Source organism: Carcharodon carcharias, chromosome 9 (genome assembly GCF_017639515.1).
Source record: "Carcharodon carcharias isolate sCarCar2 chromosome 9, sCarCar2.pri, whole genome shotgun sequence".
Lineage (NCBI taxonomy): Eukaryota > Metazoa > Chordata > Chondrichthyes > Lamniformes > Lamnidae > Carcharodon > Carcharodon carcharias.
The window spans coordinates 147309486-147324484 of NC_054475.1; the positions used below are offsets into that span (position 1 = coordinate 147309486).

The following is a 14999-nucleotide window of genomic DNA, read 5'->3' on the forward strand; positions in this document are numbered from 1 at the left end:
AGCTAACTGTTCTCATGCTGTTGCTCTGTACTGACAACAACGAATGGTGTGTTCCACTAACAGGATGCTGCCGTCAAGCTAAAAAGACATTTTGCCTACCACATTGTAATGTGGTATATGAATTTCAGTGCTGATGCAGTGTCAGGTACATGGGCCGTATATCTCAATAACTGGCAGGTCATATCAAACAGCACGCCCCTTCTGCTATTTGCACTGGGCAGAGTACTATGTAGTCAGTGACCTGTGCTTGCAGAACTTAAGACATATTGTCTAATGCTCTGTGATTTCACGATTGGGCACGATTTGCCGAACAATCCCGAGTATGCTAAGGATTGCACTAACAAATTTATAAGATTATTGCTGATGAAAAAATGTTTTTTTCATCAAAGCTTTCTGTATTGCACTCATCAGGACAATTTGCAAGAATACCAAATATAAAGGGAGCAACAATTTATTCTGAGAAAAGAGTGCTCATTGGTTGGCAAGTGGACTCTGACAGAGGAGTTGCCATGGAGAATGCACCAGTTGATGGTGACTGGCAGTTAACATTGTTTAAAAAATTTAAACCATGCAGCTTAACTCTAGTCAAGACATTGCACTGAAGAATGAATCAGTAAATGACTGTCATTTATTTAGCTGAAAGAAACGTAATGTGTGTATATGTTCTTTCGGTCTGCAAAGAACATGTATACACATTGTGCTTGTTTCAGCTAAACGAAATAAGTGACAGTCATTCACTGGTCAAGGCATTGCCTTAAGCAATGAATCAAAGTTAAGCTGTCTAGTTTAAATTTTCAAACAATGTTCGGCAGTTAACTGTCAGTCACCCACCAACTGGTACATAATCTATGGCAACATCGCTACTGATCAGACTCCACTTGCCAACCAATCAGCACTCTTCTCATATAGTATAAATTGTTGTTCCCTTTACGTTTGGTGTTCTTGCGAAGTATCCTGATGAATGCAAGACAGAAAGCTTCGACAAGGGAATCTCTTTTTATCGGCAACACCGTTCTCAAGTTCTGTACTACGTTTAAGATCATCATTCGGGATCGCAATGTAGCTCATTATGCATGCTTGAAGCTGCATATATTCGTATGCAAGGACCTGTCCTCTGCAGCCATAAAAAATGTGTCCAGACATTGTACCTTTTTTAAATAAACAAAAGCATGGAGGACAATAGCTCCCTGGTGCATTTGCTGTAGTAATATCTCGACCAATTGGAGCTGAGTTGCCAACTAATCACCCCTTTTCCCATGCAGTATAAATTTTTGAAATTTGGCATTCTTGCATCTGGTGAGTGCAAGCAAAACTTGGGCAGCATGTCTCTTTTTGTCAGTAATATTTAAATTAAGTTTTTGCTTCCACTACCTTACTTGGAAATCCAGCCCATATGCAGCTTACTTTGTGAAGAACTTGCTGACGTTGCCCAGATAGTTCCTCCTTCCCCATTTGAACCTGCATCCCCTAGCCGTTTTCCCGTTATTTAGCTTGAAGTAATTTTTTGAATGTACCTTTTCTCCCCACTAGGACTGAGATTAAGGAAGGCAAATTAGAGGTTTCACAAGGGGTTAAAGATTATTTCCTCTGCTTGAATCTATAATACAGGACTAACCTGAGATCATCGCAAGGACAAATCGGTGGGGGGGGTGGGGAGGGTACAGGAAATTGTTTGTCTGTTATTAGAATGTGGACATGCTTTGTCAAAAGAGGCTAAGAAGGAAGCAATCACAAGTTAAAATGGCATTGGATTGGTATTGTCCTATACTTCAAAGGAACATGGAAAAAAATGGGAAAATCACATGGAAATGGGATTCAAATAGTGTAGCATCACAGGCGCAAGAGGTCTTTTAATGCTGCAGTTTTGTGGGTAAATTGTTGACACTAATGTCTTTACCTGCTCTCACCCTGAACTGGCAAATCTTGTTGACTTTGTATCCAATTTCTATTCTTGCCTTGCCTTCATGTGGCCCATCTCCAACTTTTTTTTCTTTCCTTGACTTCTGTCTCCATTTTTGGTGACAAACTATCAACCAAATGTCCCTATACACCCACTGATACCCGCAGCTCCCTTGACTACACTCCTCATACCCTGCCTGATGTAAGGACTCTGTTCCGTTCTCAGTTTCTCAGTCATCGTTGCATCTGTTCAGACAATACAACCTTCCATTCTAGTCCTTCTGATACATTTGTCTGTCTTCAAGCAACAAATTCCCCCACCATGTTTGATAAGACTCTTGACCTTTTCCTCACTCCCAGAACCTTGATGGGATTCCCCTTGTCCTCATCTTTCATCCCTACCAGCCTCCATATTAAATAGATCATCCTCTGTCCTTTCTGCTACCTCCTTCAGGATGCCACCACCAAATAATCTTCCTCTACTCTTCCCTTTCAGCATTTTGAACAGACTTCCCTCCAGGATACTCTAGTTCATTGCTCGTTCTACTCCAGCACCCTAACCCTTTCCTATGGTACCTTTTCATACATGTGCAAGATATGTTACACCTGTTCTTTTGCCTCCTTCCTTCTCACTGCCCAAGGCCCCAAATACACCTTCCAGATGAAACTGCAATCTATTTGTACTTTACATTTCATCTGCTGTATTCACTGCTCATTCAATGGTTTCATCTACAGTGGGGAGACCAAATGCAGGCTGGTGACCATTTTATAGAACACCCTTGAGTTCACTAGCATGACCCTGAGCTCCCAGTTGCCTGCCATTTTATTTCTCCACCTTGCTGCCACTCTGACCTTTTCTGTCCTTGACCTCCTGCAGTGTCCATTGAAGCTTAACCCAAGTTCAAGGGACAGCACCTCATCTTTCAGCTGGGCACATAACAGCCTCTGGACTTAATATTGAGTTCAACAATTTTAGATCATAACTCATGTCCCCATTTTATTTGACTTTGCCTTACTGGATTGGGTTCTTCTCTTGTTTCTCTCTCATTTCCATTCCTTGGATGGCAGCTATTCAGGGTTCTACCATTCACACCACCTCCCCTAGACACATCATTTATTTCTTTACTTGCCCCTTTACCACTAACTTTGGCCTTGCACTATGAAACCTTATGGCATTTAATTCCTCCTGCCATTCACCCTATCAGAGACTCCTTTCATTATTCTTTGCAGCCTCTGGCCACCCACCCCCCATTCCCCTTTCACTTGCTCAAAATCTATTATATTTCTAACTTTTTCCCAGCTCTGAGGAAAGGTCACAGGTCTCAAATGTTAACTCTTTCCTTCTCCACATGCTGCAGACCTGCTGAGTATCTCCATTTTCTGTTTTTTCTGTAGGCTTCTATATTATGTTCTGTAACCAACTAATGACCTGTCTAATTTCTTGGGGCTTTTTTCTTGCCTTTTTTTTTCTCTATTAATGTATTTTTACATATGCATGCTGCAGGTAGCAGAGCTGCACTACTAAAATACTGGCCTCTTTCTTTAAAGTGGAAATGTCATTTGACAGGTGGTTGGATTCATTCTTCTCTTTTTGATAAATATATGGTTATTTGAGTGGTAGTGCAAACCTATGAAATTTTTTTCTCAGTCACGCATGACATTTTTCCTGATCTTCCAAATGCACCAACTGTGACTGAAAGGTGCTGTGACTGCCAACTAGCTTTTCTTTTCGACTCCCACCCCCTCCCACATGTGCACACTTGAGAACTCTGATGTTTACGATCGCACAAAGATGAATAACACTGCTGCAACAATTGTGCTATTGTTCTGCCCCTAGATAAAAGCTTCAGCTGGAATTCTTGAATAAGTTTGATTCCTGAAGAACCAGTGCATTTCATTTTTCTGAATGTAAGCCATCATTGAAAAGATGTCCATTTACAAATAAGTATTTCAAATTGCAGGTACTGGGAAATGGTACAGAAATGTAGATTATTATCGAATGGATGGTTCTACAAGTGCGCAGACAAGAAAAAAATGGGCTGAAGAGTTCAATGATGAGAGTAATGTCAGGTAATGTATTCCAAAATGAGTGTGAAGATCTGCCATTCACTAAAAATCTGCAAAACTCCAGTTCACTAATGTGATGCAGAAAACTATACTTGTGCAACATAAAAACTAATTTAGCATACAATGAATTTATACTTGTTGCAATTTTGAGCTTGTCCATCTTTGTTTGGATAGTTTTATTTGCAGTGCATTAGTTTATAATGTTCTGGGTGTTATCGCAATAGCAGTGAACACTGAAGTTCACCACTGCTGAGGGCCTCAACAGCAACACAACCTCTGAAGAGTCCACTTACATTCTAATCCGGAAGTTGTGTTGTATGGCTGGAGCCCACATTGATGTTTCTGCTGGGACCTGTCGCACGTGAGCTTAGGCTGATTACCCAGCACGTGTGTCAGTTTTTATGTGGATTTTTTTTAGGGTTGCTCCTAGCAGGTGTAGAGCCTGCAGCCCATTAAATCAGCAGCAGTGTGAAAACACTCCCTTTCTTCCAGCACCCCGGCTCTTCTCCACCTTGGCTGATCAGTCCCACTGATGTCAGAAACAACACAATAGAGGGGAGGAGAGTGAAGCTAGGAAGCTGAGGGGTTGGGTGGCTGGGGGACTGCAATTAAAAGTATATCAACTAAAAAGTGGAAAATCATTTTAAAAAATCATTAAAAACCACTTGCCTGTCATTGATCTGGAGACAGACCTCAGGGATCATGTCTTCAGCTTGTGACATCATTGCCTGACTTCGCTGGCAATTTGTCATTGGGCGCCTCAGTTCATTGTTGGACCCACACTGGGAAAGCAAGTTCCTGCTGCCACTTACAGAAAAGATAGGGTTGTGGTTTTTCATGTGGTCAGTGGCATAAGCCTCTGCTTTGCTGTGACTGCAAGATCTGGGTAAATGTGTTTAGCCTGGACAGTTCTGCAGACTTACAGGATATATGGTTCCAGTATGTGCTATATAAATAATTCCAATCAACTCTTTGTACATTGCAGCAATTATGGCCTGGATTTTGCATCAGTGGAAGAATGATAGATTGAATCCTTACTGAGAAATGCAGAATCTGAACAAAAGTATTAACTCAATGTGCAGAAAAATGGGATTAAGGGGGTGACGAGAGACAAAATTTTTTAAAAACATTTTCATTTTTAAATTTCCAACAAGGGTTAAACTCTGAACAAATGAAACCCTACTCTTGCAAAAGTAATTTTTCAGTGCCAGAGATTGGTAGTAATTAAGACTTGCCAGGCTGTTAAAAATTTACTTGCGCTTGTATTGACAAGCCCTAACATTCTCTAGCATGTTTGGTGCTTACCTAGTGGATAATTAGCCCAACTTCACACCCTTCCATGTATTTGGAAGCCTAATCTCTTGACAACATATCAGTGTCGAAACTTCTTGATTTTTGCATTTGATTGCGCATGTGCAGATGCTGGAAGATGCTGCAATTTACTTGTTATTAACAGAGTGCTGATAACTTATTCTGACTCCAAAATCTGGACCAGTGTGCTTGGGGCATAATTTGAGCAAATGTAACTCAATTTTTTGCACTGAAATTATTTCAGTCTAGTGCAGGCCAGTGATTATGAAATGCATATAGAATCACAATCTTTACAGTGCAGAAGGAGGCAATTCGGTTCATTGAGTCTGCACTGGCTCTCTGAAAGAACATTCTATCTAGTCCCCCTACCTTGCCTTATTCCCGTAACCTTGCACATTCTTTTCAGAACAATCCAATTTCCTTTTGAATACCTTGATCGAACCTGCCTCCACCATCCTCTCGGGAAGTTTGTTCCAGATTCCAACCACCCTCTGGGTGAAAATTTTTTTCCTCGCATCACTTTTACTTCTTTTGCCAACTATTTTGAATTTCTGCCCTCCAGTTTTTGATGCTTTCTTGAGTGGATCAGTTTCTCATTATTTACCCTGTCCATACCCCTCTGGATCGTGAATACCTCTACCACGTCTCCTCTCAGCTGTCTTTCCTCTAAGGAAAACAGTTCCATCCTCCCCATTCTATCTTCATAGCTACAGTTCTTCATCCCTGGAATCATTCTTGTGAATCTCCTCTGTAGTCTCTTCAGTATCTTCACCTACTTACTCAAATATGATGCCCAGAACTGGATGCAGTACTCCAGATCATGCCTAACTAGTGTCTTATACAAGTTCAACATGATCACCTTCGTCTTGGACTCAATGCCCCTATTAATAAAGCCTCAAATATTATATGCTTTATTAACTGCTCCCTCAACCTGTCCAGCCATTTTCAATGACTTACGTACGCATATACGGAGGTCTCTATTCTTGCAAGACCTCTAGAGTTTCTCCCTTTATTTTAAGCTGTGTCTCCATATTCTTCCTCCCAAAATGAATCACCTCACCCTTCTCTGCATTGAACCTCTTCTGCCACTTGTCTGCCCAATCCACCAACATGTCTATGCCCTTTTGAAGTTAAAGACTGTCCTCATCACAGTTGACCAAGTTTCCAATCTTGATATTATCTGCAAATTTTGAAATCATGTGCTGAAAAAGCCATCTAGGTTGTTGGTATATATCGGAAAGAGCAAGGGTCCCAACATTGACCCCTGGGGAACTTCACTAAAACCTTACTCCAATCTGAAAAACATCCATTAGCCACTACTGTTTCCTGTTAACTCAGCCAATTTCTTATCCAAGCGGCTACCTCCCCTGTTATTCCATGAGCTAGAATTTCGCTCCGAAGTCTGTGTGGCACTGTATCAAATGCCTTTTGAAAATCTATCTATACCACATCAACAGCATTGCCCTTCTCTGTAACCTCCTCAAAAAATGATGTGGAGTATTTATTTTATTAATGTTACATGGAGAAGAGTAGAATCTCCTTCAATTGAAGAGAAAGAATATGCACGGTGTCGGTACAAGTTAGAATTGTGAGGATAAATTATAATTGCGGAAAAAGATGTATGTTGCAAAAGCAGGATACCTCAGATACTGAAAATCTGAAATAAAACAAAATGTCAGAAAACTCAAGCAGCACCTGTGAGAAGAAAGAGTTGATGCTTGTTCTGATGAAAAGTCGCTGACTTAGAGCGTTCACTTTATTTCTCTCTCCACAGATGCTACCCAACTTTGAGCACTTCTCAGGATTTTCTGTTCACTTTTGTTTGTTGCATTTATGTTTGCATGCTAAGTGTACTTTATAAATGATAGAATGCATGGAGTTTAACTGGTATTTACATGTACTTGCTCTTGCACGATCACATACTCTCCTGGTTTTCAATACTTGTTCTGATGAAAGTGTAACTAATCCTAAATTTGTCTTAAGTTTTACTGATTGTCTTTGAGTAATTATCTCATGTCTTTGGGCAATTATTTCTTACAGGGGCCGTCTGTTCATCATTTCCACCAAAGCGGGATCTCTGGGAATTAATCTGGTAGCTGCCAACCGTGTTATCATTTTTGATGCATCCTGGAATCCTTCCTATGATATCCAAAGCATCTTTCGTGTTTACCGTTTTGGACAGATAAAGCCAGTCTTTGTCTACAGGTTCTTGGCTCAGGTATAACAATGTTCCCCTTCATAACGAAAGGGGTGTGTGTGTATGTGTGTCTCTGTCGATTTCCATTGTCTGAAACCGTGTCCTTGATGCTTTGAGTGGACAAGCCCTCTCCACATTTTCCTGTCCCAACCACAATGCCCCTCGGTGTCTGAGCTGGAAAATTCCATGATTGCTGTTTCTTTCTTGCTTACAACTAAATGTACCAAACAAAAGATGGAGAGAAATCAATTTATGATCTTCCCTTCTGGTTTTTTTTTCTTCCCACAAAACCAGTGGATGCAGTTTTGTTTTCAGTTATAACAAAATGTCCTTGTCTCTGTTGCCTTACCTAGTAGATTAGTCCAAACATTTAACACCTTTCCAAATTTTAAAAGTACACTTCTTTGTGTTCTCACATTTTTCATTCAACTTTTAAAGCTTTACTCTGGTTCTACTACCCTGACTTTATCTGAATATTCTGGGTTAAAATTGTACCAGCTTCAGCCTTAGATTACGTTTCCTTATAAAGATGGTATAGGTGAGTCCTTGTCCTATATTTGAAGTAATTTAATGTTATTCTACATTCTTTCATGGAACGTGAGTATTGCTGGCAAAGCCAGCATTTGTTGTCCATCCTTAGTTGCCAGTGAGAATTTGAGGGGTCGGGGGAGGGTGAGCCATTTTATTGAAATGCAGTAGTCCAATTGAAAGAATGAACAAGACTTCACAGGACATACTTAATTGTGCCTGGCTAGTGAAAATCTTTGCTCTTAAAGAGTTTTGAAATGTGAGAGTTTGCAAAGTCTGCTACTTCATTTTATTCATCATGATGTTTAAGAAGCCAGTTAAAACCAATAAGTAGATGGATTTTAATTTTTTGTTTTCCCCCTCCCAGTAACAAAATGTCCGACTTTATCTAATTAAGAGATGTAATGATTACTAGATAATAAGGAATTTAATCCATTTTAATTCAACTATTTGGTGACGGTCACCCTCCCCATTTAAAAAAAGAAATGATTTCCACTTTCCCCTGCACTTTCTGCACATTTAATCCACACATTGCACTGTGCAGAATTATTGCCTGGCATTAGTCCTAAATTTACACTACTAATTTGAATCAAAGTCCTTTGTCCTACACTCAATTCAATTGATGTCATATTCTAAATTTGCACTTCATCCCAGGAACTATTTAAATCTACCTTTATAATAATTTGATATTTGCAATAAGATTCAATGAAGTTCTAAATGCAGAGAATATTCAGTGGATTTTGGTTCAGTTTGCTGAAGATGTATCCCTTTACATTCAGTTGCAAGGAATTTAATTTTGCTGGTGACTTTTAAGTATTTTGCTTTAAATTGTGTGCAAATGATAACGAGCAGAGTACTGAAGCATGTACAGTATGGAGGAGCTGAATTGATGCAAATGCAGATCACTTTTAATTAAACTGCTTCAACATTAAATAAATGTAAACACAAATTTCCTTGTGTTATTAGGTTTAGTAACCTTTGAATGTCCCTCCCTTCATAATGCCTTCAGCATTAAAGTACTCGAGTGGACTAACCTGGACAGAAAACTCTGGTCATTCTTTGATTTTTAAAAATGGTGAGATTCTTCATTTTCACTGCAGTTCATCTATAGCTGCTGTGCTTTGAGGAAGTAAAACAAGAACACCTTCTTTTCCTCTGAATATCCATTCAGAAGATACTTTGTGTCCTGAAGCTGTCACCGCCTTTGTGGGAAAATAATTTCTTGAAATATTTGTGGTAATATAGTATTTTTTTAAAGTTTAATTCTTAATCTTTAACAAATATCATGCTTTGTAGCACTTAATTCAGCTTTTGGGCACCATGCACAAGTATATGTACTATGAAACATGTTGTTCATCTCTTGACTGAGTACCCCCCTCTCTCAGATTTACTGCTGAAGGCAAGACTCTATTTCAGAGGGTTTTAAGGGTATAAGTTTGAACACTTCTGCCAGCCTTGATTTTGGCGTCAGACCTAGCACAAAACAGGATGGTTGTAGTTGTTGATCAGTCATCTCAGTTCCAGGACATTATTGCAGGAGTTCCTCAGGGCAGTGTCCTACATCCAACCATCTTTAGCTGCTTCATCAATGATCTTCCTTACATCACAAGGTCAGAAGTGGGGATGTTTGCTAATGATTGCACAATGTTCAGCACCATTTGCGATGACTCAGATACTGAAGCAGTCCATGTTCAAATACAGCAAGACCTGGACAATATCCAGGCTTGGGCTGACAAGTGGCAAGGAACATTTGCACATCAAGTGCCAGGCAGTGGCCATCTCCAACAAGAATCTAGCCATTGCCCCTTGACAATTCAATGGCATTACCATTGCTGAATCCCTCACTATCAGAACCCTGAGGAGGTTACCACTTGTTTGGCACCCCATCCACAAACATTCACTCCCTCCACCGCTGATGCACAGTTGCAGCAGTGTGTACCATCTATAAGATGCATTGCAGGAACTCACCAAGGCTCCTTAGACAGCACTTACCAAACCCATGACCATTACCACCTAAAAGAACAAGGGCAGCATGGGGACGCCACCACTTTGAAATTCCCCTCCAAGCTATACACTGTCCTGATTTTGAAATGTATCGCTGTTCCTTCACTGTCTTTGGGACAAAATCCTGGAACTCACTCTCTAACAGCACTGTGGGTGTACCTACACTAAGTGGACTACAGCAGTTCAAGAAAGCAGCTCACCATTACCTTAAAGGGCAATTAGGAAAGGACAATAAATGCCGACCTAACCAGCGATGCCCATATCCCATGAATGTATAAAAAATAATTTTGAACTAGCTGCAACTGATGCAAAGACTAGTAGCAATACTAATGTAATTCAGAGGTTGTAACCAGTAGATATCAGGCAACAGCTACTGTTCCCAGGGTCTGTAGAGAAACGTGTTCAAAGGAGCCCAGCAGCCTGGCATTTCTGTTTAACTCTTGCATAAACTGGTTCAATGGTGATATTTGGAGTAATTTCAGCCAGTCAGTCTTGATGCTGACTGCTATAAATTGCACTGCCAGTGATTAAATCTGTTTGACCATTTAGTCTGCTGCAAATGGGACATAACCACATCACTTCAGAAGCTAATTATGTTGTGGAAATCCTACACTTAATCCAGAGAGAATAAACTGGTCTATTAGTCATCTAAGGTGCATTGTGCCACGTAAGTATTGGTCGTTATTGGGGTGACTGGGGGCAGTTGGGGGGTATGGGGGAAGAGATCATTTGGAGAAGTGCAAATTCTAACATTGATTGTTTTTAAATACAGGGAACCATGGAGGAAAAGATTTATGATCGACAGGTAACAAAGCAGTCACTATCATACCGTGTAGTTGACCAGCAACAGATTGAGCGTCACTTCACAATGAATGAATTGACTGAACTCTACACTTTTGAGCCAGATCAGCTGGATGATCCAAATTCTGAAAAGAAAAAGAAGAGAGATACTCCTCTGCTGCCAAAGGTTTACTTCTTTAAGAATCTTAATGTTTGTCAATTAATATTTTTCAGATTCTCTCAGATGAGAGCACTTCGATCAGGAATTTCACTGCCACTTAGTGCAAATAGTGCTGGTGATCGCTTATTTTATCCACCATTCCATCAATTTTTAAGCCAAGTTACTGTATAATTCCAGGAAATTGAAGCATTTTCCACTTACATGGATAGGAGAAGTGGGGTGGAAGCTGAGGAGAAAGATGAGTTCGAAGGGACTGATAGGAGAATGGTTCAAGCAGGTGAAGATCGGAAGGATGATATAGTGGGGCAAGTGATGTGGTACTGAAGCAGAGTTGGGACAGTAGAGGAGTGAGTGGTTAGAACAGAAGAGGTAGAGGAGTGAGTGGCTAGAACAGAAGAGGTAGAGGAGTGAGTGGCTAGAACAGAAGAGGTAGAGGAGTGAGTGGCTAGAACAGAAGAGGTAGAGGAGTGAGTGGCTAGAACAGAAGAGGTAGAGGAGTGAGTGGCTAGAACAGAAGAGGTAGAGGAGTGAGTGGCTAGAACAGAAGAGGTAGAGGAGTGAGTGGCTAGAACAGAAGAGGTAGAGGAGTGAGTGGCTAGAACAGAAGAGGTAGAGGAGTGAGTGGCTAGAACAGAAGAGGTAGAGGAGTGAGTGGCTAGAACAGAAGAGGTAGAGGAGTGAGTGGCTAGAACAGAAGAGGTAGAGGAGTGAGTGGCTAGAACAGAAGAGGTAGAGGAGTGAGTGGCTAGAACAGAAGAGGTAGAGGAGTGAGTGGCTAGAACAGAAGAGGTAGAGGAGTGAGTGGCTAGAACAGAAGAGGTAGAGGAGTGAGTGGCTAGAACAGAAGAGGTAGAGGAGTGAGTGGCTAGAACAGAAGAGGTAGAGGAGTGAGTGGCTAGAACAGAAGAGGTAGAGGAGTGAGTGGCTAGAACAGAAGAGGTAGAGGAGTGAGTGGCTAGAACAGAAGAGGTAGAGGAGTGAGTGGCTAGAACAGAAGAGGTAGAGGAGTGAGTGGCTAGAACAGAAGAGGTAGAGGAGTGAGTGGCTAGAACAGAAGAGGTAGAGGAGTGAGTGGCTAGAACAGAAGAGGTAGAGGAGTGAGTGGCTAGAACAGAAGAGGTAGAGGAGTGAGTGGCTAGAACAGAAGAGGTAGAGGAGTGAGTGGCTAGAACAGAAGAGGTAGAGGAGTGAGTGGCTAGAACAGAAGAGGTAGAGGAGTGAGTGGCTAGAACAGAAGAGGTAGAGGAGTGAGTGGCTAGAACAGAAGAGGTAGAGGAGTGAGTGGCTAGAACAGAAGAGGTAGAGGAGTGAGTGGCTAGAACAGAAGAGGTAGAGGAGTGAGTGGCTAGAACAGAAGAGGTAGAGGAGTGAGTGGCTAGAACAGAAGAAGATTAATGTGGAGAGAAAGTGGAGAAGAGATAGCGGTAACAGTGGTGGAAAAAGAGGTGGGCATGGTATGGACATGGGCATGGAGACAGACACAATTAGGGGCAGAAATAAACTGGTAGGGTGTGTGAAATGGAAAGCAGAAACCACAGTGAAGAGACAGGAATAGATGCACTGAAGTGGTGGGGAAAAAGGAAAAGATATGGACATAAGCGAATGCAAATGAAAAGTGAAAAACATTGAATTTAGAAGTAAGAGAAATATCATTGAAGTGAGAATAAGATGGAGAATTGAGAACTACTGGTGAGATGGAAACAAGCGGCTGGGGATAAATGAGGGACTAGGAAAAAATGGAAGTGATGGTTAGATTTGCAAAAGAAAAATGAGCAAGGAGGTGTGCGATGAGAATGACTGATTAAGCTTTGCAGACACTTTTTCTTTTGGGGGTTGTGCCACTAGCAGTATTTCCAAGCTGAAGAAGGCTCACTTTCTTTGGCACAAGGGCTGAAAAAAGTGATTCACTGCTTTTAGAGTAATTGCTGCCTTATTAACATTATCTTGGTTGTACTACCATTGATTGCCATTAGAGGGCTGTACACTAAAATATTGCACATGATATGGTACAGTACTTCGGCAGAATATTGTTTCCATGCTAATGATTTCTCTTCATTGTAGGAGAACAATTGGCAGCCTAAAACTGTAGAACACCTTAAAACGTAACAAATTCAAGTTGATCCTATGGACTGTACCAGTGTGCTTTAACCATTTCATGCATGACTTTGATCTAGAATTTAAATATTTTCAACTGTTCAATTTGAATACTTGGTTTGTTGCCAGTGCTGTTGAAATGTTCTTCATAATGTAGATTATGTACCTTTTCAACTGTTTGAGTTCTGAGCCAAGCTCCGAGCCTGTTAACTGAACATGAAGTGAGACCCGTCATCCTCATAATCTTCTTGTTGTTTTATAATAATTCTTAGCATGCTAAGTGTCACTCTAAAACAACTTGGGGGTTGGGTAGTGGGGCAGGTGGGGTGGTTGTTTAGACAGCTGTAAAAATGGTTCTAAGCATGCGTGCACACGAACTGGCGGGTAAAAGACCAGATTTCTATATGTAAATAGAAAAATTATTTTGCATCTTCACGAACTAGGGATACAGTATTTTGAATGACCAAGTGTTGTGATCTTGAACAGATAGACGTGAAAAAAATTAACACGTTCTCAGCAAAGCAATTTAATGATCTAAATACACTTTCAGATAAAGTTGATCTTTGTTTACCTATGTTGCCTTTTTAGGCAAATGAATGAGATTAAACAAATTTTTTTGTAAAATGTAATTCTCTAACTTTGATTTGGAATTTAATTTGAGTGCTTCAGTATACCATGGTGTAAGAAAACTGCAAAGATTTATTTTTGTTGTACTACTTCATACTTTGTGCTTCACAAAATTGAACTTGATTAGGCCACCTACAGTGTACTTAACAGATGCCAGTGGGATTATGCTGTCAATTTTTTTTGATTGTTCTGGTTGACAGCTATAAGAGAAACCATCTAAATTTGGTTTAAAACAATCTGTAAAGTGAAATCCACATTTACTGGTTTCATTAGTATGTAACTTAGATATTTGCAGTTGGTCCCAATTAGATTTTACACATTAAGTAAAAGGCCTTTGTAGTATTTTGGATGCCTGCATTGCAGTACTGCTTGGACCTGTTAAGCATAAGATTTGCAATTTTATAAATCACTAATAGACACTGCTATTACTTTAATGAAGTAACAGACCTAGAGAATAGAGTTTTGTTCTCAATTCTATGTGTTTGACTTAACTTTTATTCTACTATATTTTTAAAAAAAAAATTAACTAAGCAGTTTTCTAAGAGGGAGAAGTTATTTCCAGATTGCACGCCTCACTTATTTCAGGAGTTTGATGTGGTTGCACTTAAAACGCTTGTTTTAAGAGTAGAATTCATAATGAAGAAAAGGGATAAACTCAAATTGAAGTAGTAAGGAGCCAAATTTGACATGACCTCTGGGAAAGCAATTGGATTCCTCAAAAACACTTTTTAGTACAAGGTTGAAAATCCTTTCCCTATATTTTCTTCAATCTTATCACATTATTTTCCAAACTATTTAATTTGTTCCCAGGTGTTTCTCACATTTAGTATTCTCTTTTTTTCAGTTAGTTCAGTAGAGTATTTTTTAACTTTCAGAATTTTCCCCGTATGAAAACTTGAACCATTATACATTACAAAAAAGTGGGACTGCTAAAGTAGTGAATGCATTATGATTTTGTGGAGGTTTTGATTCCCTTGTCTATTTTAACCGCCTAATACCTGTTCTCAGAACGTTTCCCATTCGGGTAAAAACAAAATACTGCGGATACTGGAAATCTGAAATAAAAACTTAAAAATGCTGGAACTACTCTGGCAACATCTGTGGAGAGAGAAACGGAGTTAATGTTTCAAGTCCTCATGATCCTTCTTCAGACCCAAAACGTTAACTCTGTTTCTCCACAGATGCTGCCAGACCTCCTGAGTATTTCCAGCATTTTATGTTTTTGTTTCTCACCCAGGAACTGCTGTTCTTTGCTTAGAAATCGTAACATTTCATTGTAAACTTTATCAAGCCAGTGGCACAGATTTAAGT

The 14999-nt window shown here is 40.1% G+C and overlaps 1 protein-coding gene across 11 annotated transcripts in view; it reads left to right on the forward strand.

Moving 5' to 3' along the window:
* Positions 1 to 14999, forward strand: part of atrx (ATRX chromatin remodeler) — a 179830-nt gene that overhangs the window by 137164 nt on the left and 27667 nt on the right. For all 11 annotated transcript variants that reach the window (XM_041195423.1, XM_041195422.1, XM_041195421.1 and 8 more), the window contains 3 exons: positions 3861 to 3969; positions 7318 to 7495; positions 10779 to 10973. In XM_041195423.1, the coding sequence (XP_041051357.1) occupies positions 3861 to 3969; positions 7318 to 7495; positions 10779 to 10973 (482 nt within the window). The remainder of the gene's footprint in view (positions 1 to 3860; positions 3970 to 7317; positions 7496 to 10778; positions 10974 to 14999) is intronic.